At 42.2% G+C, this 24,017-nt stretch overlaps 2 protein-coding genes across 4 annotated transcripts in view; one reads left to right on the top strand and one right to left on the bottom strand.

The window, feature by feature from the left end:
- Positions 1–24,017, bottom strand: part of CD96 (CD96 molecule) — a 104,431-nt gene that overhangs the window by 54,788 nt on the left and 25,626 nt on the right. For all 3 annotated transcript variants that reach the window (XM_088836851.1, XM_088836853.1, XM_055418298.2), the window contains exons 4-7: positions 21,044–21,251; positions 17,203–17,258; positions 4,587–4,677; positions 2,470–2,658 (exon numbers count right to left, since the gene is read on the bottom strand). In XM_088836851.1, coding sequence (XP_088692977.1) covers positions 2,470–2,658; positions 4,587–4,677; positions 17,203–17,258; positions 21,044–21,251 — 544 coding nt within the window. The remainder of the gene's footprint in view (positions 1–2,469; positions 2,659–4,586; positions 4,678–17,202; positions 17,259–21,043; positions 21,252–24,017) is intronic.
- Positions 9,025–11,437, top strand: ZBED2 (zinc finger BED-type containing 2). The gene is made up of 2 exons (XM_055418312.2): positions 9,025–9,168; positions 9,327–11,437. The coding sequence occupies exon 2, from the start codon at positions 10,232–10,234 to the stop codon at positions 10,883–10,885; it is 654 nt and encodes a 217-aa protein (XP_055274287.1). The 5' UTR covers positions 9,025–9,168; positions 9,327–10,231; the 3' UTR covers positions 10,886–11,437.

Raw genomic sequence — 24,017 nt, 5'->3', positions numbered from 1 at the left:
ACGATGCTACTGTCCTGGTGTCTGAATGGCACCTGTTCCGGCAGGGTGGGGGTGGACTTACAGAGCCACATACCCCATCCAAGGCTCACAGGAACCAACCATCAGCATTGGTGTCAGGGTTGGGAAGGACCCAATATGCAGACTGTAGCCTTGAAACAAAGGGAAATTTTTCCCTCATAAATTATTCTGGTTTTTATAAGCTATAGACTATAATATCTCTGAAAATAGGAAGGTGGTAAAAGATGTTAGTGATTCTGTGGAGTTGTAATAATGACTTGCAAAATTAAGGTTTATAGGCATTACTTTGTTGTTACATAAGAATAGTTGACAGTTGTCACTACACACTTCAGTTTTTTATGGGCAATCTGTTGTTACTATATTTGTTGAGACATTTGTTCACATCTTTTATGTAGTAAATCTTTATTATTTGATCTGGTTCAAAGTAATTTATTCTGGTTAATCAAATGTTGTAATAAGTAGAATGATTCCACATACCAACTTTGGAGTCATAAAAATCCTCTGTGTGAGATTCTGTGCTTCAAATCTAGGTATACTAAAATCATGATATGGTATACATGGCTTTTCCAGGCTTCCTTGGTGGCAGGGTAGTAAAGAATCTGCCTACCAATGCAGGAGACACAAGGGGCGTGGGTTTGATCCCTGGGTTGGAAAGATCCTCTGGAGGAGGAAATGGCAACCTGCTCCAGTATTCTGGAAAATTCCAGTGGACAGAGGAGCCTGGTGGGCTACAGTCCACGGGGAAGCAAAGAGTTGGACACGACTAAAGCAAACACTTCCAGATGTTCAAGCAGGTTTTAGAAAAGGCAGAGGCACCAGAGATCTAATTGCCAACATCCGCTGGATCATGGAGAAAGCAAGAGAGTTCCAGAAAAACATCAATTTCTGCTTCATTGACTGTGCCAAAGCCTTTGACTGTGTGGATCACAATAAACTGTGGACAATTCTGAAAGAGATGGGAATACCAGACCACCTGACCTGCCTCTTGAGAAACCTGTATGCAGGTCAGGAAGCAACAGTTAGAACTGGACATGGAACAACAGACTGGTTCCAAATAGGAAAAGGAGTACGTCAAGGTTGTCTATTGTCACCCTGCTTATTTAACTTCTATGCAGAGTACATCATGAGGAACTCTGGGCTGGAAGAAGCACAAGCTGGAATCAAGATTGCTGGGAGAAATATCAATAATCTCAGATATGCAGATGACACTACCCTTATGGCAGAAAGTGAAGAGGAACTCAAAAGCCTCTTGATGAAAGTGAAGGAGGAGAGTGAAAAGGTTGGCTTGAAGCTCAACATTCAGAAAACTAAGATCATGGCATCTGGTCCCATCACTTCATGGGAAATAGAGGGAAAAACAGTGGAAACAGTGTCAGACTTTATTTTTTTGGGCTCCAAAATCACTGTGAATGCTGATTGCAGCCATGAAATTCAAAGACGCTTACTCCTTGGAAGGAAAGTTATGACCAACCTTGATAGTATATTAAAAAGCAGAGACATTACTTTGCCTACAAAGGTCCGTCTAGTCAAGACTATGGTTTTTCTAGTGGTCATGTATGGATGTGAGAGTTGGACTGTGAAGAAAGCTGATCACCGAAGAACTGATGCTTTTGAACTGTGGTGCTGGAGAAGACTCTTGAGAGTCCCTTGGACTGCAAGGAGATCCAACCAGTCCATTCTAAAGGAGATCAATCCTGGGTGTTCATTGGAAGGACTGATGCTAAAGCCGAAACTCCAATACTTTGGCCACCTCATGTGAAGAGTTGACTCACTGGAAAAGAGTCTGATGCTGGGAGAGATTAGGGGCAGGAGGAGAAGGGGACGACAGAGAATGAGATGGCTGGATGGCATCACCGACTCGATGGACATGAGTTTGAGTGAACTCTGGGAGTTGGTGATGGACAGGGAGGCCTGGTGTGCTGTGATTCACGGGGTCGCAAAGAGTCGGACACGACTGAGCAACTGAACTTAACTGAACTGAAAGCAAACACACATATACAACATGGCTTATCCATTCCTAAGAATTAGAATTAAATATGCTATATATAAATGAATGATTTTATAGACTCAGAAGTAATTTTAGGATTTTAAAAACTCTCTTGATTATCAATATATTAGTGTTAAATTTCATTATATAGTAGATTAAAAAATGCTAGTTAATTGAGTCATTATTAATTGAATCTGAACAAAAAGTTCACTGTATTCACCAGAAATTCTTGCAAACAGGAATCAGTTTATTTTTATTTGAGGAAATTCTTTTCAGTAGAGTCCCTTTAGTCAAAAAATGTTTGATACGTAGAAATCAAATAATTTTGAATAGTGTAGAGAGAGTTTTCAGAGGTTAAAATATCATGGAAACAATCAGTATTCTATTTGTTTTAGTTAGAAATGTTCTGATCTTATGGCAGTCTTGGCCACCCCCTTGTTGACCTCATTAAATAGATAACTCACCCAAGGAAAATGTGATCTTTTCAGATGAGCTATTCCACACTTTGTGTCCAGGGGCTGGAGACAGAGCCATACACCAGATGGTCAGGTTTTTTGAGTGGGCTGATTTATTATCATAGACACTTGTCAAAACAGACTTCAGTTCCCAAAATCCATCTTTGTGCTTTCTCTTTTCACTAATGGTATACATTTCTGCAAGACAGATAAGAATAAGGTTCATCACTAATATTTCCCATATAAGCTGTAAAATGATGCCAAGGCATGGCTGGAGACAGTTCAGCTTACAGTGGTGTAGTCTAAAGGTGTTCAAACTGAAGCTCTTGTCCATTTGTCTGGCAAGCCTGGAATTAAACTTAACTGTTTTGTTCAAGCTCCTACATGGCATCAATCCATGGTCAAGGTATGGGATATACTGGTTAAAGGCGTTGGTTTATTTATAACCAGGGGTCTAGTGGGCCTGGGGGCAAGTTTTCCCAGCTCATCAGCATTGCTGATAACAGCGACACTGATGATTTGTCCCTGGCCTGAGTGAGATCCTGGGAGGTCTCTTCTGTGGAGAGTGCATAGAAGCAAGAATACACCTAAGTAACCAGGAAAATATAAAACAACCTCAGCTGAGACTCCATTTTGGGTCCTCCACTTTGAGGTGCTGTGAATGTGTACATGGTGACTCAAATGGTAAAGAATGTGCCTGCAATGCAGGAGACCTGGGTTTGATCCCTAGGTCGGGAGGATCCCCTGGAGAAGGGAATGGCCTGAATTCCAGTATTCTTGCCTGGAGAATTCCATGGACAGAGGAACCTGGCCAGTGATGGTCCATAGTGTCCCAAAGAGTCAGACATGAGCATGTGACTAACACTTTCACTTCACTTTCAGATGTGTACATGGGATCCATATCCTTACTTTAAGGATATTGTTGCTAGATTATATCCTTTTCCTGAAACAAGCTGTTATTTATTTATAACACTGTCATTTGGGGTCCTGTGAGTCTTCTTTAGAAACAGAATCCTATTTAACTGCCACTGTTGGTACCACCTCCAAATAGCATACATGGCAGCACGACATGAATGCACAACTCTCTGTCCCTGTAGGTCAGAACTTTGTTTCACAGCTTCTTGACACTAAAGGTTCTACATGCTAATTCTAAAGTTAGCACTTGCCAAAGTAATAACTACATGCAGTTGTGTGCTGGTAAAATTCTGGCCACAGTGCCTGGCCTCATGGTTGTAAGGATAATGACCCTTCTAACATATCTATGATGAACAAATCTATAAAGACCCTTAACAGATATTTGCAGGATTGCATCCTGTCATTATTGTGGGTGAATTGTTTTTAGAGTGATCCAGTAACAAAACCAGTAATTCAACATGAGTCAAGTGGATCAATAAAATCATTCATCAACAAAGACTTAAAACTTAATCAATTAAAGATAATGCAGCAAGAAATATGTGACTGCTACTGTTGAAAATATATTGAGCTTTGAGGAAAAATGACTCTGGAGAAAGGAGAAGGGCCATTGTCCCAGGCAAGAGATGGCCCAGATTGTTCTGGCAGTGTCTATCGTGTTTACCATGAAAACATGGCTTTGTACATTCTCACCTGAGCTTGTCTCCATGTATGTCCTGCTCCGGGAACTTTAATCCTCCTGATGAACATGTTCCTTGTCATGGAGCCAAGTTATTTACATATACTTCCTTCAATCCTCCACCCCCACCCTACCCAGATCCTTGCAAGAAAAAATAGAAATTGTTTCTTGATTTAAGGTAGTGATGCTAAGTTAACTGGAACTAAATGACATGATTAATACATGTACATTGAATTAAACTTGCTTGCTCTCATAGAAGAGATCTGCATTTGCCAACAGTTAAATAATAACAGTACTGTTTATATGTGAATGGACAAAGTCAACTGTATTTCTTGTATTCTGGGAAATACCTCCCTGCTCCTTGGAGGAGCCAGATGAGGTGTCAGAAAATGGCATTTGGTAGGCAAGATGATGTTTTTCTTGGAATAAGAATTGTTCTTAAATGCCAAGATTGACCTGGGCAGTGGCAACTTCTATTGTTCTTTGTTTTCTTGCTTTCTTTGCCAAACCCACTTCCACTGACTGATTTCCTTACCTTCTCTTTCACCTTGCGGGAAGCTCCTCTGTATAAACCAGGTGAGGTTTGCTGTGGGAAACACATTCCTCAGTGAGCAGGTAAAAATTCTCTGGGGTTAGAGACAGAATATGGAAAGAATTATTTGCCAATTCAGAAGAAACTGGTGCCCCATACATCTCCACTGGGCCTCAGATGAGGCAAATTGGCACACAATTACTTTTTCCATTTTTATTACTTTATTTATTTATTTATTGGTGGAACTCCCCGGACCAGGTATTGAACCTGCACCCCCACTGCAGTTAAAATGGAAAGTCTTAACCATTGGACCATCAGGGAAGTCCTTTCCACTTTTAACAAGGCAGTGTTTGCCTTTAAGAGGTTGCTTAAAATGTGAACTATAAATAGGCAATCGCTTATAGATATGTTACAAATTAACAGCTAGAATTCAAGGTCAGGTCAATTTAAGAAGAATCTGCTGGGGCTGCTGCTGCTAAGTCACTTCAGTCGTGTCCGACTCTGTGTGACCCCATAGACAGCAGCCCATTAGGCTCCCCCGTCCCTGGGATTCTCCAGGCAAAAACACTGGAGTGGGTTGCCATTTCCTTCTCCAATGTGTGAAAGTGAAAGTGAAGTCGCTCAGTCATGTTTGACTCGTAGCGACCCCATGGACTGCAGCCTACAAGGCTCCTCCGTCCATGGGATTTTCTAGGCAAGAGTACTGGAGTGGCTTGCCATTACTATACTAATGTTGCAAATCTGGATTCTGAGTCCTGGAAAAGGAAGATTACATCTCTATATAGGCAGATAAAATAGCACAAATGGAAACTAAAGAATAGAAAGAAGTTATAACAGGCAGACACCAGGGAAGAATATTCTGTCAGAGCAAAAGCTAAAAGAGACCCAGACTTTTGTTGTTTTTGTTCCTCAAATAAGGTAAAGTACTGTTTGTAGCAACAACTACAGAAACCATTTAATATAAATATTTCACTTTTGACTTGTAAAGAGTTTACTTAATTAATGTTTTATCATCTTAACAATCCTATAGGCTAGGTAGGACCCACTTTATTACTGCCATTTGACAGATGGGGAAGTCAGGGCACAGAATCACCGAATGGTTAGAGGGAGTGGAATGTAGTTGATGGTAAAACTGGAGGTGTTACCTTAATCTCAGCAAAAGATATTTCCTGGTAAAGCACGTTGCATTAAAATAAGAAACAAGTAGAAGAGCAGGTAGCTTATGTTACAAAACCAGGGAGCTTAGCAGTAGGGTTCAGTTCAGTTCAGTCCCTCAGTCGTATCCGACTCTCTGAGACCCCATGAATCATAGCACGCCAGGCCTCCCTGTCCATCACCAACTCCCAGAGTTCACTCAAACTCATGTCCATCGAGTCGGTGATGCCATCCAGCCATCTCATTCTCTGTCGTCCCCGTCTCCTCCTATCCCCAATCCCTCCTAGCATCAGACTCTTTTCCAGTGAGTCAACTCGTCGCTTGAGGTGGCCAAAGTATTGGAGTTTCAGTTTTAGCATCAGTCCTTCCAATGAACACCCAGGATTGACTTCCTTTGGAATGGACTGGTTGGATTTCCTTGCAGTCCAAGGGGCTCTCAAGAGTCTTCTCCAGCACCACAGTTCAAAAGCATCAATTCTTCGGCGATCAGCTTTCTTCACAGTCCAACTCTCACATCCATACATGACCATGGGAAAAATCATAGCCTTGACTAGACGGACCTTGGTTGGCAAAGTAATGTCTCTGCTTTTTAATATGCTATCTAGGCTGGTCATAACTTTCCTTCCAAGGAGTAAGTGTCTTTTAATTTCATATAATAATTAGTTTATTAATATTATTTTTTTCTCCCAACACTGTGCTTGTTTCTGTGAGATGGTGGTTTATTCAAGAGCCTGGTTAAAATATGCAGTAAGGTATTATCTGATTTTCATTATTTTATCTGAGACACTAGAAAATTATAATCCTTTTTATAGTTTTGTTTTCTTGTCAAGAGATATGTGTATTTTACATGTGGCCAGCCCTGTTTTTAATTCTCAGGTATTTTTCACAATATATGAATATGCTAGTTAATTAGTAAAGAACTGTTACCTATATGTAATTTTGGTGTGCCAGTTCCCCCACAGATTAGTTATTCCCAAAGAGTCTGGTTTTGAGCAGAGCTGAGAAACCAAATCTAAGAATAATACTAAGTCTCATCTTTCTGGTGAGATCCCACCAAGGTGCAAATGAACATCCCTCAGAACATCACCGTAAAACCCCCAAGGAAATACTGAGACTTTCAGAGGAGGTTATTTGTTGTACCCAAAATGGTAGATAGCAAACACTAAAGCCCCAGATTTCCCACCCATTCAGCACTTAATGGGGACGCAGGCACATGACAGGAATGCAGATCCATGAAATTCTATCTCTTTCTGTCTTAAAAGCAAAAGTAGGTCTCCTGAAATATATTCTTATTAAGTAAAGGAAAGAGAATTCAGTTTATTTAATCCAACAAAATGCCAAAGACTGACTTTATCTAGGTGATTTCTGTAGGATCTACAGTGAAAAAAATGTTTTAAAAATGTGTAAAGGTTTGTATTAATGTCAGTACCTTTAGCCCCTCTCATTATTCATTTTCTCTATGCTCATCTAATCTACCAAAAGATGATGATATGGTAGTATCAGGAAGGAGTAGAAGTTCCATTATTTTATAAAGGCAACTGGTTCACTGAAGAAATCTCTTGTTAACTCAATAAAAATATTAAAAAGATTTAATGCCTGCAAATTTTCTAAATTCAGATTTCATGGAATGATTCAGGTTTCAACTATTCTATACCATCTACAGACAGTGTTCTACAATTTTGCTTAGGAATATGGTTCTTGTCCTGAAACTCCTCTGGTCTCTAAAATTGAAAAACTTCAGACTAAACTAGTTCAAACTGAAGTCAAACATGTTATGAAATGTCAAGCATATGTGATTTTGCTGAGCAAGCAAAGTTGTATTTCTTTGTTAACTTTCAAAGGATTAAGAAGAAAAACACGTCAGATTGGAAAAAAATATGAAATAAATATGAACAAGAGTTTATGTACACATGCATACAAACACGTGCACACACATACACACACACACACCTTTCTGTGCTGAGGAGTCAAAATCATTCACTCACTCAATGTGAGTCTGTTTCTGAAGTATTCACGAAACAAGCAAATTATTGGTTTCTCCAGCACATTATTCTAAGTACATATGGTATAAGTGAGTAATACCACAAAGAATTCTGTAGAAAGTGCCAAAAGCATTTGGAGAGTTCTGTGAGAGTACAGAGAAGGATGAAATCTGGGAACAACTTGGCACAGTTATGTTTTGTGGACAGGGAAGAATCAGGCCTGGAACCTACAGGTGAAAAGTAGTGGGAAATTCACAGACGATGGGTGATGGATTGGTTCATGGACTTGGGTGTGAGTTGGGGATGTTGGAAGCAGAGGTTGGAGCAAGATGAGATTGACGAGTCAGGCAAAATGAATCCAAATCTGGCTGTAACACTGATCATTCCCTTATTTCCACAGATGAAATACTGAAATGGTGACCATTTGTAACTGATCCCATACTCAATTTGGTTAAGTTTGGACAGGATCTTTTCCAAAGGACTTTTCACAGAATCAGTTTGAAAATATTTAGCTTATTAGTCTAGAAAGAAAAATACTTTTAAAAAAAGTTCCTCTATTTTTTTACCAGCTCTTCATTTCTATTTGGAGTCTCTCCAGGCCCCACACATTTACTTTTCACTTGAAATTTAACTTTTAGTCTCTACATGTTTTCTATTCTACCATTTCTGTATTTTCTTCCTATAACTCAAGGTTTTTCCTCCCATGGATATCTTTAAAATGTGCTTGTCTCCTCTTAGTAGGTTTTCCCTCTAAAATCTATCTATCTGTATATTTATATTTTTTGCTTAAGTTGTGATTATCCCTTTATTTCACTTCAGCTGAAAGCAGAAGCCAACAGATTTCAGCTTTTCCGATTCTAGTTACATAATATAATAGAAATCAACCCCAAATTTGCTATATTTCTCTAAATTGTGGGAGAAGGGTCCTTTTATTTAATCTTCCCTTTCTGCAAATTCTCTGACTTTTCTACTGACTTTATTTATAATACCAATAGTTTCCAACCAACAATGGAGACTTCACAGCCTGACAACTGGACAAAATATTTGAAACCTCAGGTATCCTCAAGGCATGCGGCTGCTTTGCCCATTTTTCACCCTTCCCTTGTCTTAAATCTTCTTTGCTTGAGATGAGAGGCCAGATGATCTAGTCTTCTGGAAACAGCTAAGACTTGTAGGTGCTTGATTTATTGTTTTACTTCACAACATTTGCCAGGGACGACTTTTTTTGGTGGTGGAAGGAGGAGGAGAAAAGGTCTGCATTTATTGCAGAAAAACCCTACAGGTAGGGTCACACCCATGTAGAAACACGGCTTCCCTGGAAGTGGGAGGGAACAGGAAGTGGAGGTGCCCTCCTCCTGGAGGCAGCAGACAGCTAACAACCTTCCAACGTGGTAGGAGCACTCCCTGCATCGGAACCCTCAGAGACCAGTCCCAAGCCTTGCTTGCCGGTAAGTACCCACTTGGGGCTGGGTGGTGCTTCCGAATTGCTCAGGGTGGCAAAGCTTGATGGATAAGGTTCTCAGTCATTTAAAAAATGATCTAAGAGAGACCAGTCAGGCTCTTTTTAAAATGCACTATAACTTTCCATGTGTTAATTTATCCTTAGAATGGGGTCCCTACACCAAACATCTGGAGGAAGTTGCCATCAGGAAGATTTTATCCACTGTTGGCTTTGCAGGTGATGGTGCTGGGGAAGGTGGAGCGTGGTGAGCTGCTTGCTGAGGTCACCCCAACACAACCAGGCTGTGGAGATGCCCTACCCTGCTCTCTCCTCCAGGTATGCCAGCTCCTCCTGCTGAAAACAGCTATGCCTGCTGTTTGGAGTTCTTAGAATCCCAGCCCCCAAGGAACCTCTCTAGGGGCAAGCTGACTTTACACTGGGAACTGTATTTCCCAGACCCTGGCAGGCTTTGTAGCTTCTGGACTGACTTCTGCATCTGTTCAGAGGAACAGCTAGTCTCTCCTACATTAGCATCTGTCTCTGTTCGCTTCTACGCACACTGAGGGAGACCCAGTGAGGCCCTCGCTCTGGCATCCTGGACAACCTGAACCCTGAGGCTGCTCCTCCTGCCTGCAAAGTGCATCAGACAGGTCTCCGGGAGCACCGAAGCAGTGGAAGCATCCAGGAGAAGAATCAAGAGAATACCTGAAATTCTCAGTATTCAAAAACACCTGTGGTGCTGATTGAGCTACTGAACACTAATCTCACTGGAAAGCTTTGTATTAATAATTGCTTCACTGAATTATCCTGCCTTCTGGCCCAGCCAAGGAGGGATCAGCACGTATCCGGGTCATGGAGGGAAGGTACAGGAGAGCCTCAAAGGCCATTTTGTTTGGCTCTGACTCACCCTGACTCTCCAGTGAAGCAGAAAGGAGGAAACATCACGCCACCCAGGTGTGGCCAGCCTTTGACCACTATTGCAAATCCCTGAGAGTCACCCAGTCCCTTCCCAAGTACACTTTTAGCTTTAGAGACTTCTGGCTCAAGGAAAGCTGTAAAGAGGAGACAGGATGAGGAGGGAAGAGGAGGAAGAGGACGGAAACAGGATGAAGGCAAAAGGGCACTTGGAAGTGAAGGAGGAGGAGGAGATCAGTGAGACGGGAGAACCGGCCGGCGCTTTTGCCAGTGCCACGCCCACCGCGATGCCCCACAACAAGGGGACTCGGTTTTCCGAGGCCTGGGAATATTTCCACCTGGCCCCTGCCCGAGCCGGGCACCACCCCAACCAATATGCCACCTGCCGCCTGTGTGGCAGGCAGGTGAGCCGCGGCCCTGGGGTTAACGTGGGCACCACAGCCCTATGGAAGCATCTGAAAAGCATGCACAAAGACGAGCTGGAGAAGAGTGGCCACGGGCAAGCTGGGCAGCGTCAGGACCCCAGGCCTCAGGGGCCGCAGCTGCCCACGGGTATTGAGGGCGACTGGGGCAGGCTCCTGGAGCAGGTGGGGGCCCTGGCTTTATGGGCCAGCCAAAGAGAAAAAGAGCTTCTGAGGAGGGAGAGGGCGGTGGAATGGCGGGAGCGGGCTGTGGAGAGGAGAGAGCGAGCCCTGGAGGAGGTGGAGAGGGCCATCCTGGAGATGAGGCGGAAGGTGAGGGCTGAGAAGGAGGCCTGCCAGAGAGAGAAAGACCAGTCTGGGGCAGCTCATCCCTTTCATTTTGTTTAAACGGGGGCTTGGGAGAAATTTATTCTGAAAACACTGACTTTAGACCCATAGCAAAAAAGTCCTTTTAGTTCCAGCTTAAATATACAGCAAAGTAGCCTGGTAGGATTTTGTTTTTAAGAAAAAGAATAGTATAGGTTAATCTCAGCAGGTCTGAATTGGCCAAATGCTTATCTTATCTAAGGTTCCTTAGAACAGTACTCACCAAAACTTTAAAATATACTAAACATGGGTCTGTGAGTTATTTGGGGGCAGAATGTACCAGCCTGTCAGCCTCAGTAAGTGAAAATAATGGGATTTATGCCTAGCACTTGGTTTTGGTGGAGCTGAAGGTTTTGATGGTTGAGACTGGATGGGTGGCTGAAATATACTTATGTGGCCAGCTCATTCTGGAGACCCCACGATGAGCAGAGCTCAGGCTTCCTGGGACACAGGTGTTTGCACACATTCTGGTGTTGATTCAAGAACTGGATGTAAAGCTGGTTCTGTGGGACCCAGCAGTGGAAGAAAAAAGAAATGTGGGCCTGAAATCTCCAGACTCTTTCAATGTATATCTTTCTCCCATTATTGCAGTCTTATATTAAAGCTGTTTTATCAGAATAACCCATCTTAATCCTGTAAGTCTTTCCAGCAATCTAACAGATAAGTAATTAATGGATAATTAGCACAGCTAATTAAAGACTTTCCAATTTATTTGAATTAAACATTAAAAATAGAGCATATAAAAATTTGTTCATAAATATTTTAAAAACATAATTCGATTTCACATTAAGCTTTGTTAGAGGAGGAGTTTGTGAGGAGGAGGTGAAAGAAACTCAGAAAGATAAAGAAAAAGGTGGAGAGATGGCCTATATAAGGAGAAAAAGAAGAGGCAGAAAACGGAAGAAGGGACAGAGAAGTAATGTGACGCTGAGAAAGACAGCTCCCCAGAGAAAGTTCACCGTGGAAAGGTAAGAGACCTTGCCTGTCTGGGAGAATGAAGGACAGAGAACATTTTCTTCACTTCTGAGGTCAGTTTTAATGAGTAAAGTTCCTTTTGTTTTGTATCCACAGACCACACGGATCACTCATTCATTCAAGCAGTAGGTTTCAGATTATACACCTCAGATTATTGGCATTACAGCTACATGCCAATGCTTTGTTCTCCAATTTTTAAAAAGCTGTTCATCTTTAAGTATTCAGAGATGCTTTGAGAAAAAGGAATCCAGCAGTCCATAAGAAAGGTAAATTCCCTGGGCTGCTGAGACCATGTTTAAAATGTTAACACAGGCTTTGAATAAGATCAAACTGGAAACCACTCTGGCCTTTGTGCTGGAGCTGACTTGTTTTGGATGACTCCTATTAAACCTTATTATTTACATATATTTAAAACTGGGTTGGGAGTGGGAGGGAGGGTATGGTGAGAGATGCAGAAGACAAGTGGAGACTAAGCCAGTATCTCATCTTGTAGACAGTGTGAGTGCTTTCAGTTACTCATCTCCCTAAAGCAGACAAGATGTTGGTATAATATGGCATCATACCCCTTTTGGTCCTTACCTACGTGGTCCCTTTCTACTGCTTGTTCTTAGACTTGTCAGCAGCTCTAACAGCCATATCTTGTCTTCCCTGTGAGCTGTTTGTGGAAAAGACACAAGTCCAAACACCAGACTTGTGAAAAACCCACACTGTATTGTAGTCTTGTAATTCCCTCTTTTTCTAGAAATGTGCCTGATATTAAAGCTTTCACTTCCCTTGTGGTTTCCCCCCAAAAAGTGTGTTGCCCCTTTGAGGACCCTCTCCACCTGTGGTGAAAGCTCAGGGCTCACTGCTGCAAATGATGACTGGTCATCACCTGGCTGGAGATATGGACTCAGGAGCCTTATTATGCCACAAAGAGCTAGGAGGAAAAAAGAGGCTGCAATATCTAAAACAAACACACACAAGGAATAGCGTTTAAGAAGGACAAGAAATCCATAGAAACTCAAGTTTTATAAAACCAAAATTAAATAAACACGAACAATCAAATTCTGCAAATAGCTAATGGAGCTCTCCTGCTAAACTCCGATGTTTGGTTTTAAGATTACAGGGTCTTTTTTCCATGAGTCTCATTATTTTAACCTCTCTTCCTTTTTTAGGCATTTTAATCCCATTTGCTTTTGCTTCCTGTTTCATGTGAAGTAGTTTTTTATTTGTTTGTTTTCTAGTTTTTTCCCTAAATTTTATAAAACATAATAGAGAGTGACAAGGAGAGGACCCCATGGAGATGATCAAGTAAAGAGACCCATGTGGAAAGAGACATCATGGAAAGACTGCCCTGTTGAGTAAACTAGAATTTTCCTGTATCTCTCCTGAGTCTTCTTTTGCTGCATTATCAGAGTGGATATGGCTGTGGGCTGGGTTCACAGGCTCTTTGGCCCAGTATCTTTTGCTCTAGAGCAAAAATCTGCTACATGGGCGGGGGGTGGGGGGAGGTGTTGAAGTTTAGGCTAAAGACTCCCTTTTTTCCCATGGAGCTGTGGCAGCAAGGCTGTGTGCCACTTTGGGGGCCCTGGAGAAGCTGAGCCCTTGGAAACATGTAAGAACATGACATCCATAGAGGATATGACAGTGTCACTGTCACTCTCTATCATGTCTAAGCCTGAAAGTCTTCAGTGTTAGAATAATCAGGGGACTTTTCTCTTCTATGAGAAAACTAAATTAACCATACACTTCATAACTTTAACTGGTGACACTGGAAGACACAGTTCAAATCCCTGTTGCTCTAACGTGTAGTGAATGTGTAGTACCTAGTAAGGCATTCCATAGGTGCATGATAAGTTCTAAGAGATGAAGGAATGGGGAAGCAAATTACCATTACTGAGCACTTGTGGTTGCCAGATGGTAGACACTGCATGTGGTTCTCTCATTTGGTCCCTAGGTCACCATTGTGTGGTTGGAGTCTTTGTCCCTGCTCACTGATGAGAAACCTAGGAATCTGAGGTCTAAGGCCCGGAATTAATAGTGGTGAAGGAGAATTCAGACCAAGATCTATCAAATTCCACAATCTGTATTCTGCCATTTCATTATTCCCCACTGTCTCTGAGAATCAGTCACACAGTAGATTTATGAGTATACACGCAGAGGAAGGAATAAGTGAAAGAGAGTGAGTGCATGGAAAAAAGACATCTCTGAGACGTTGACTCTGTGCTATTTACTCGTTACTGTGGATAAATCTAATGTACCTAAGAACCCAGCATAATATTTATCATGATCCTGGCTTTACAAATGAGTTAGCTGAGACGCATAGAGCTTAACTACTTGATGAGGCTATCTTGCTGGTAAGTGGTTGAATCAGGATTTGACCTCATTTCTATTGGCCCCTGAAGCATGATTGCTTTGCTATGCCATCCTGCCTGGGTATGGGCATGCTAAATTCTCATCCTAGTTCTGCCTTTTGTCAGTGGCTTAGCCAGTGGTTTAGACTCTCCAGGCTCCCGTTTCTCATCTGTGATGTGACAGATCTCTACCTATTTCAGAGCTTATTTCAGAGTATCACGTGGTAAAAGTATGTGAAAGGTCTTTGAAGAGTTAATATGCTATTAAAAATACAATGAAGATTATAAGAATATCAGAGTGAGAAATTACTAATGTTTGGCAAGGTCTTAAAAGATCCATAGACAAGCTGTGTCCTGCAACTGATTATGTGGAGTTGTGAGAGATTATTCACTAATTCCCCAGGAAGGAACATTCTCTGGTTTTTCTAGTTAGTGCCTAGAGAAGTATGGGTACAGAAGAGAAAATCTGATGACACATAAGACAAAGTCCTTTTCTTAAAAACTGAAATTCTTGGATCCAATCTTGTGATTGGAAAGTTGGGAAAGCTGGTGGAGGAAATGAATTAGAACAATACATGGACTGAGTCCACATTACCTGTGAACATTGGCCCAAGAAACTATAGAAAAATCCTCATAAGAAACAAAAACACCTACCAAACATTATAACATGAGATTATGTCTTTTATTTAAACTACTAAGAAGAAACTAGAAGAGGAGTATAATTTTCTCTAATCCCATTTAATAGGACATGTTTGAAAATTAATGAAGAATATTCATTTTACTTGGGGTTTTGAAAAGTTTGAATGAAGTCATAATGTCACAAGACAGCTGAGTAACAAAACATCAACGAAAATGCTTATTAAGCACTTTATATCAAGCTAAGAACTAAGAACTTTTCACACATTATTTTGTTCAATTCTTAAAAACAACATGCTAAGACACTTTAGTCATGTCCAACTCTTTGTGACCCTATGGACTGTAGCCCGCCACGTTCCTCTGTCCATGGGATTCTCCAGGCAAGAATACTGGGGTGGGTTGCCATTCCCTTCTCCAGAGGACCTTCCTGACCCAGGGATCCAACCCGTGTCTTTTGCATCTCCTGCATTAACTGTCAGGTTCTTTACCACTAATGCCACCTGGGAAGCCATCTTAAAAACAACAACAATATGCATAAACTCTCCTCATCCCCTTCATATAGATGGGAAACCTGACTACAAAGATGTAATAATTAATTAGCACAAGGTCACAGCCAATAGGAGGAAGAGCTGAGAAGTGAGACCAGATCCCAAAGACTAGGGGTTAGGAACTACTTCCAAGAAATTAAAGTCAGATTCCAATTTCCTTTTCCTCCTGCTCTTCCTATATTGCCTAAAAATAGCCAGAATTCTGAAAAAAGTTCAGATTGGCACATTTCCTCTTACCACTTAAAAATAAAAACACTGGGAAAGCTGATATAGGAATTGAATTAGAACAAATTAGTGTCAGCTGAGCAAAACCTCATTCTTACACCAGCATTCACACTGCTTTCCACCCTACTTTTCCTTCACTGCTGCTGCTGCTGCTGCTGCTAAGTCACTTCAGTCGTGTCCGACTCTGTGCGACCCCTTAGATGGCAACTCACCAGGCTCCCCCGTCCCTGGGATTCTCCAGGCAAGAACACTGGAGTGGGTTGCCATTTCCTTCTCCAATGCATGAAAGTGAAAAGTGAAAGTGAAGTCTCTCAGTTGTGTCCGACTCTTAGCAACCCCATTGTCTGCAGCCTACCAGGCTTCACCATCCATGGGATTTTCCAGGCAAGAGTACTGGAGTGGGGTGCCATTGCCTTCTCTGTTTCCTTCACTATCTACTTCAATTTTTAGTCAACAGAAATTTAAACGACTGAGACAATTTTTCCAGGAAATTTAAGGACTAAGGATCACAAGATCATACATTCCGACAGCCCTAAAGCAGAAAATAAGAATTCCCTTTTGGTTTCTAGAATCAACTTCAGTTCAGTTCAGTCACTCAGTTGTGTCCGACTCTTTGCAACCCCATGAACTACAGCATGCCAGGCCTCCGTGTCCATTACCAACTCCTGGAGTTTACCTAAACTCATGTCTATTGAGTCAGTGATGCCATCCAAACATTTCATTCTTTGTCATCCTCTTCTCCTCCTGCCCTCAATCTTTCCCAGCATCAGGGTCTTTTCCAATGAATCAGTTCTTTGCATCAGGTGGCCAAAGTATTGGAGTTTCAGCTTCAGCATCAGTCCTTCCAAAGAATATTCAGGACTGATTTCCTTTAGGATTGACTGGTTGGATGTCCTTGCCATCCAAGGGACTCTCAAGAGTCTTCTCCAAGACCACAGTTCAAAAGCATCAATTCTTCCACACTCACTTTCTTTATAGTCCAACTCTCACATCCAAACATGACTACTGGAAAAGCCATAGCCTTGACTAGACAGACCTTTGTTGGCCAAGTAATGTCTCTGCTTTTTAATATGCTATCTAGGTTGGTCATAACTTTCTTTCCAAGGAGTAAGTGTCTTTTAATTTCATGGCTGCAATCCCCATCTGCAGTGATTTTGGAACCCCCAAAAATAAAGTCAGCCACTGTTTCCACTGTTTCCCCATCTCTTTGCCATGAAGTGATGGGACTGGATGCCATGAACTGTTCTCTGAGTGTTGAGCTATAAGCCAACTTTTTCACTCTCCTCTTTCACTTTCATCAAGAGGCTCTTTAGTTCTTCTTCACTTTCTGCGGTAAGTGTGGTGTCATCTGCATATCTGAGGTTATTGATAGTTCTCCTGGCAATCTTGATTCCAGCTTGTGCTTCTTCCAGCCCAGCATTTCTCATGATACTCTGCATATAAGTTAAATAAGCAGGGTGACAATATACAGCCTTGATGAATCAAATTAGTTTACCTTTATTCCTATCAGAAATTAATTGGATTAAGGTCCTTTGAGAAAACATTCTGAGCAATGAGGCAAATGAACACACCTTGACATATTATACTGTCAATTTTCAAAGGCTTTAATGTGACTCACCCCTCCAATGACATCCAAGGAGTTATTTTCCACAATCATGGGGATTTCCGGCTTAGCTTAAAGGCAAATAAAACAGTTAGTTAGTGGTCCTGAATGATACCCTGCCTGGTCACTAGTGTGTGTATATGTGTGTGTGTATGTGCTCACACGTGTGTGTGAAAAATTCATAACTCATCAGATATATATTAAACTCCCACTGTGTTCCAGCAGTATATTAGATGCCAAGGAAACAAAGGTGGACACATCATATTCATTGAGAAATTTAGATTTACATGGAAAATACATGTACAAAAACTAGAAATTAGAATTAATATAAGAACTGTTATTAGGGACATCACACTTTGGAGAAGGAAATGGCAACCCACTCCAGTGTTCTTGCCTGGAGAATCCCAGGGACAGGGGAGCCTGGCAGGCTGCCGTCTATGGGGTCGCACAGAGTCGGACACGACTGAAGCGGCTTAGCAGCAGCAGCAGCGGCAGAATTTGAAGAAAGCTTTTAAGAGAAGCTTCTAACCCAATCTTGGGGAATAAGAGGAGGCTTTTGGAAGATGGGACATTTGATGCTTTAAAGATGATTATGGGTGAGTCAGGTGAAAAGGGCCTTCCCAGGTGGCTTAGTGGTAAAGAATCCACCTGCCAATGCAGGAGATGAGGGTTTGATCCCTGAGTCAGGAAGATTTCATGGAGAGGGAAACAGCAATCCACTCCAGTATTCTTGCCTGGGAAATCCCACAGACAGAGGAACCTGATAGGCTACAGTCCCTGGGGTTGCAAAACGGTTGGGCATGACTTAGCAACTAAACCGCAACAGGAGGAGCAGGTGACAGAAGGGATGTGAGGGAGGGGAGGGGACAGGCAGTGGGCAGAGAAAAGAGAAGAACAGTCTATGTGCACACAGGTCTAGAAATAAAGCATAAGTTAAGGTCCCTGAAGGGAGACCGGAAAAGCACCTGGTTCTTATTTAGTTGCTTGGCATCAGAAAAGATCAGGGACTATTTCAGTGATTTTGTTGTTCTGCTACACTGTAAGTTCTTGAAACCAGAATGCTTTATTCATCTCTTCATCTCTAGCATTGATAGTGCCCAGCATAAAACAGACATTGAGAACATCATGCTGAACTGAAGTAGCCTCAAGATAAATTGAGTATAACAGACATAGCCTTCTATGAACCTGTGGATAAAATATTAAGAGCCTTGTCACAGGTACCATCAGTGTCTGCTACATCCACTTAGCCTCTGCTGCATCCATGCAGCCTCTTGTTAGGCACACCTATGACTCTCTCTTGAAGATCTACTGGGGTTATGGACACACACTCAGTCCACAAACAGGGCAGACTGGAAGTCCCAGAGGGTTAATGGTGGTAACAGGTGGGGAGTTGTGGATAACGCCCCAACTTCCTTGCCTTTGTTGCGGGTATCTCTGATGTGTGCTCTTCCACGATTTCCCAGTGGGAGTGAGCTCTAAGCCTACATCGCTAACTGGCTTGATCATGTACATTTTATTATCTTCCTTCCCTTCCTTGACATATTTTCCCCCACTCCTATATTTCCTAGGATTATCTCTCAAATTAATTCAAATCCTTGTTTCAAAGTTTTCTTTCAGGGGAACTCAAACCAAGATACAATAGTAATGGGAGGAGGCCTATTTCTGACCTCTTATTAGCAACAAATGCTGGTAGAATGAAGGGCCTGAAGGCAGGAACAAGTATACTAAAAGTTGCAACGGTGATAGAGACAGATTATTTGGGGGGAATCAAGATTGTGCAAGAACAAACTTGTGATGGCAGGGGACTCCCCATAAGGAAAGTCAAGTCATAGGAGACTAGTGAGGGGGATCCAGGAAGTGGCAAAGGGCAAGCTTCTGGTTGACGGTCTGGTAGAGGACAAAGGTATTCAGGAAGAAGAAATAAACTAGATGAACGACATGTAGAGTTCCTCAGTGACACATATGAGTATTTATTTCAAGGCTTTCATGTTTTTGTTTTTGGCTTATTTTATTTGAGGCATCACCTGGGGATGCAGAGTGGGTCCTGAATGCAGTATAACTCTGTGCCAGGATCACTATGATATACACTCGGGTGACACCCCAAAAAGATTAAAGACTGGATAAGACTGTCCAAACACAACCTATCTGGCCCATTTGCTAAAAAAGAAAAGCAGAAAGCAGAAAAGTCTAGTTATTCAAACAAGTGGGCACTGTCATATTTTTAAGCATCCACTGAAAGGAGTTCAAAGAAGAAGCAAACAAAATATAGAGGCAGAGAGATGTAGAGCGGCATAAGGATGAGATGGAAAAGAGTGAAAAGCATTCTAGGCCAAGATGAAGATACTTTAATGCAGCAAAGAGACACAGGACATGGTTTAAATGTTGACAAGGCAATTAGATCGAGTTATGGTACAAAAACCCTTGGTCAAATGGGACACAGTTTGCCTAACACAGAATTATTTCTTTTCACATCCTGGATGACTGCCTCCATCGATTTGCCAATAGTGAGGCCAGATGAATCAGTCTCGTGTTTGGGCTAAGACAGTCACACTCCATAAATGAGAGAATGGTGGTATCAATCAAAGAGATGAACAGTCTTTCCAACTCATCACAGGACACTGTCTAGGCACAATAAGGAACCTGATCATGGGAGCAATTGATTCTTCCCTAACCCATCCCAGATGAGAGCCAGAGAAAGACGGAGGTAAGGAAGGAGCAAGGGAAGGAAGGCAAGAGAAAGACAGAGTCAAAGAAAGACATATGGGGGAAGCGATCAGCAAGAGACTTCAAACTAAATACATTTTGGCTGCAGCTATTTCCTTATTTGTGACCTGAAGGGTTTGCATTTCCTTTAAAATACTGGATTGTGTGATCTCTAGTAGTAATTCAATAAGGTTCTAGATAAAAGCAAAGATTTTTCACTTATCCTATCATTCAGTTAACTGAGAAAAAAATCTACCAGTCCATGCTCTTAGGTTTTGTGAATTATTTTCTCTTTTACCTCATTTTCAAAAACATGAATTGCTCATCCACATCACTGCTTTCCTCTTGGCCTTCATTTAAAAATGATGTTTTAATAAAAAATAAACTCAAAAAATAAAAATAACAGAAAAATGACGTTTTGAAAAACACAGTTCTTGGTCACAAAAATGAAAAATATCTAAAGCCAACAAGTTTCTATTCATTAATATTTCCTTGCATCACTGAACAAAACAGAATTTTCCCATTTCCCTTAAATTTGCAACCTGCAGAGTCTCTGCAGTCTGACTGAGGCCACAGTGGATATTTCAGCTAAGCCCCACTCTCCTGCAAATGCAGGGTCAGAGGGCCAGCCCTGCAGGTTCTTTTGCTGGAGGAGCTGGACAGTCTCTCACCCCAGCTGGCCTTGGTGGGGGCGAGGAGATTCCTGCAGAGTTTCTTTGGAGCTGTGTTTGTCATCTACCTTTTCTCACACTGGCCTTATTCCATCTTGCTCCAGCAAGCAACTAATACAACTAGACAACTAAGCAACTAGATTTTGGGAGTTATAATGAAAGAGACTTCCCATATTCTCAAGAGACGTTAAAACCATAAAGTAGTGGTCATATGGAAAACCATATGGTAGGGCACGTAAATTAGTGGTTAGTGGTCACCAGGAAACTGATAATCTATGGCAGCTGAATCATCATTCTTTAGCTTCCTTCCCTCATCCCCACCCCCAACATGAATGACAAGTGTCAAGACAAACAGAACTCCAGAACAGCGACCCTTGAGTGGCTGCTCTCTAGCTAACAAGAGTGCTTCATCTTTGGCGGGGGAAGAATCTGGAGACAGTAACAGGAGCATGGCAGAGACTCCAGAGAACAGAAACTCTTACCAAAAACCTTGACCGTGGTGGAGCTCCTCAAGACTCTGCCAGGCCTGACTACAATGCGGCAAGAGAACTTCCGGCCATCATCGTGGATTTGGACTGGAGAGAGGTAGAGCCTGTAGTCGGTACCTATCCGGACTCTGTCTTTAAATAACGCGGAATTGCTGATGGGGTGACCTCGAGTGGTAAGTGTTTCCTGAGTTCCATTATCCTCCTGATGAGACAAAATGGTTACCAGCTTTGAGTGCTCAATCGTGCCAGCTCTGGACTAGGCATTCCACATGGAATAATCCAGTTGTACCTTGTGACAATGGAGATGATGAATGAAGAATTGAAATTAAGAGATATTGAGTATGTTACTAGAGAAAGTATCATTACACTCAACTTTCAATTTAAAATATACTGTCATTCTTTCCTAACACGAATAGAAATTGCTGCTCTTCTGATTAAAACTTCTCCTTCATCACCTTCCATGAGCTGCATATTGAGAGTGGGATTTGGGGGAGAGTACAGCCCTGGGAATTAATGTCAGGTCATAATTCTCATTTCAAGTTCTGAAATCATAATGCTAGGATATGTTCAGGGGGATGTATCAGTTTTACTCATTAAATTTTCACTGAACTGGATGATGAAAATCATCCTTTCTTCCCAGCATTCCTTTAGAAAAGCTCTCATTTTAGCTCCACTTGGAATGAGGACTAGGATGAGGTAAAGAGAGACTCCTAAAATGCAAAGATTAAGGAGGCACTCACTCTCAGGGTCTTGTAAGTGCAGAAAGGGCACTGAAAGTGGGTGCCTCCTTAAATACTGTGTCCTTTGGCATCTTCTAGCCTCTGCTCTTATTTCTGTGTCTGTGACCTTCAAGGAGGACACATAAAGATTAGGCTGTAAATGCTAATCTGAATTTGGAGATCAGAGTTTAACTGGAGTACTTGGTTCCTCTAGTCCATATTCTTTTCTAGATCTATGAAAAATGCTCCCATCGTTCTTGCCTTATCCTGAATTTCATGGACAAGGCGTCACAGTGTTGGTCTGTGTCAGTACATGTGCTGATTAAGGGTCTAGTGAGGAGGGGACTCTGGAGGGGCATAAATGTAGAGGAAGGTTCAGTTCAGTTCAGTCGCTCAGTCGTGTCCAACTCTCTGCAACCCCATGAATCACAGCACGCCAGGCCTCCCTGTCCATCACCAATTCCCGGAGTTCACTCAAACTCATGTCCATCGAGTCAGTGATGCCATCCAGCCATCTCATTCTCTGTCATCCCCTTCTCCTCCCACCCCCAATCCCTCCCAGAATCAGAGTCTTTTCCAGTGAGTCAGCTCGTCGCATTAGGTGGCCAAAGTATTGGAGTTTCAGCTTTAGCATCAGTCCTACCAATGAACACCCAGGACTGATCTCCTTTAGAATGGACTGGTTGGATCTCCTTGCAGTCCAAGGGACTCTCAAGAGTCTTCTCAGAGGAAGGTTATGACCTTATATTTATACTCCTTTATAACTCAGCATTTTCAACTGAGTGCTTTGAATACATTCTGATGCACAGCTTCTTCTCTGGGGATTTTAGTGCAGTTGTTTTGGGATAAGCTTCATCTCAGGGCTGCTGCTGCTGCTGTGAAGTCACTTCAGTCGTGTCCGACTCTGTGTGACCCCATAGACGGAAGCCCACCAGGCTCCCCCGTCCCTGGGATTCTCCAGGCAAGAACACTGGAGTGGGTTGCCATTTCCTTCTCCAATGTGTGAAAGTGAAAAGGGAAAGTGAAGTCGCTCAGTCGTGTCCGACCCTTAGCGACCCCACGGACTGCAGCCTACCAGGTTCCTCCATCCATGGGATTTTCTAGGCAATCATCTCAGGGCACTTTTTTAAAAAGGTCCTCGGAGAAGCCAGGGCTGAGAACCACTGATCTAATGCCAAACAATAGATAAATCATTATTTGTAGGGGCTGGGGGAAAAATGGAAGGAACTGAAAAGGAGAAGGCTGAACAAGGATGCATTAGATGGGAAAGAATTCACGAAACAATGAAAACAAAGTTCTGTGAATTGGAATCTCTAGTTCAAAAAATTAGATTCTGCATAGAAGAAAGGAAGCTAGGTAAGGGAGAGAATTCAAGTATGAGCCGGGAGCAGAACAGGAAGTATAAACAGGAAGACAGACTTCTTTAATGGTTTATATAGGTATTTCCAGAATACACTTAGTAAAAACTCTTACATAAGACACCATTTTTATTGGTAACAGCTTTCCTGAAAATAGACAGACAGTACTGCCTGTAGACAAGAAAACTCTTGAGAGTCTCTTATACTGCAAAGAGATAAAACCAGTCCATTCTAAAGGAGATCAATCCTGGGGTGTTCATTGGAAGGACTGATGCTAAAGCTGAAACTCTAATACTTTGGCCACCTCATGCGACGAGTTGACTCACTGGAAAAGACTCTGATGCTGGGAAATGTTGGGGGCAGGAGAAGAAGGGGATGACAGAGAATGAGATGGCTGGATGGCATCACCGACTCTGTGGACATGAGTTTGAGTGAACTCTGGGAGTTGGTGATGGACAGGGAGGCCTGGCGTGCTGTGATTCATGGGGTCGCAGATAGTCGGACATGACTGAGCGACTGAACTGAACTGAACTGCCTGTAGAGAATCACAGACTTACTCCTGAAGCAAAGTACATACCCACATAAAGATGGACGTAATATTCTGGGTTGCTGTATTCCTAACAAGAGAGAGTACAGAAAATTAAAGGGAGACAGGGGCCTCAGATTATGTTCTGGAGAAGGGACCCCAAAAGGTGTCCTAAGTATTGGGTGGCAACAGCAGAAGAAATTGGAAGGCATTTCACTGAGCCTCTGTGATCTGGAGGCCAGTACATAAAGCCCCGATATATGAACATTCATGCTGTGAACTTTCAAAGATGGGAACGTGTGTTTGCATGTTTAATCATGTAAATTAGTTCACGCGTCTGGTGTACATTGTCATGTGCATGCATT

The sequence above is a fragment of the Moschus berezovskii genome, chromosome 1 (genome assembly GCF_049115385.1).
Source record: "Moschus berezovskii isolate FMDL1 chromosome 1, NW_MosBer_1.0, whole genome shotgun sequence".
Taxonomy (NCBI): Eukaryota; Metazoa; Chordata; class Mammalia; order Artiodactyla; family Moschidae; genus Moschus; species Moschus berezovskii.
This window is presented reverse-complemented; position numbering and strand designations above follow the sequence as displayed.

Bases quoted from the DNA above. Each gene is read 5' to 3' on its own strand.
- ZBED2 (XM_055418312.2), top strand. From the start codon at position 10,232: ATGAGGAGGGAAGAGGAGGAAGAGGACGGAAACAGGATGAAGGCAAAA.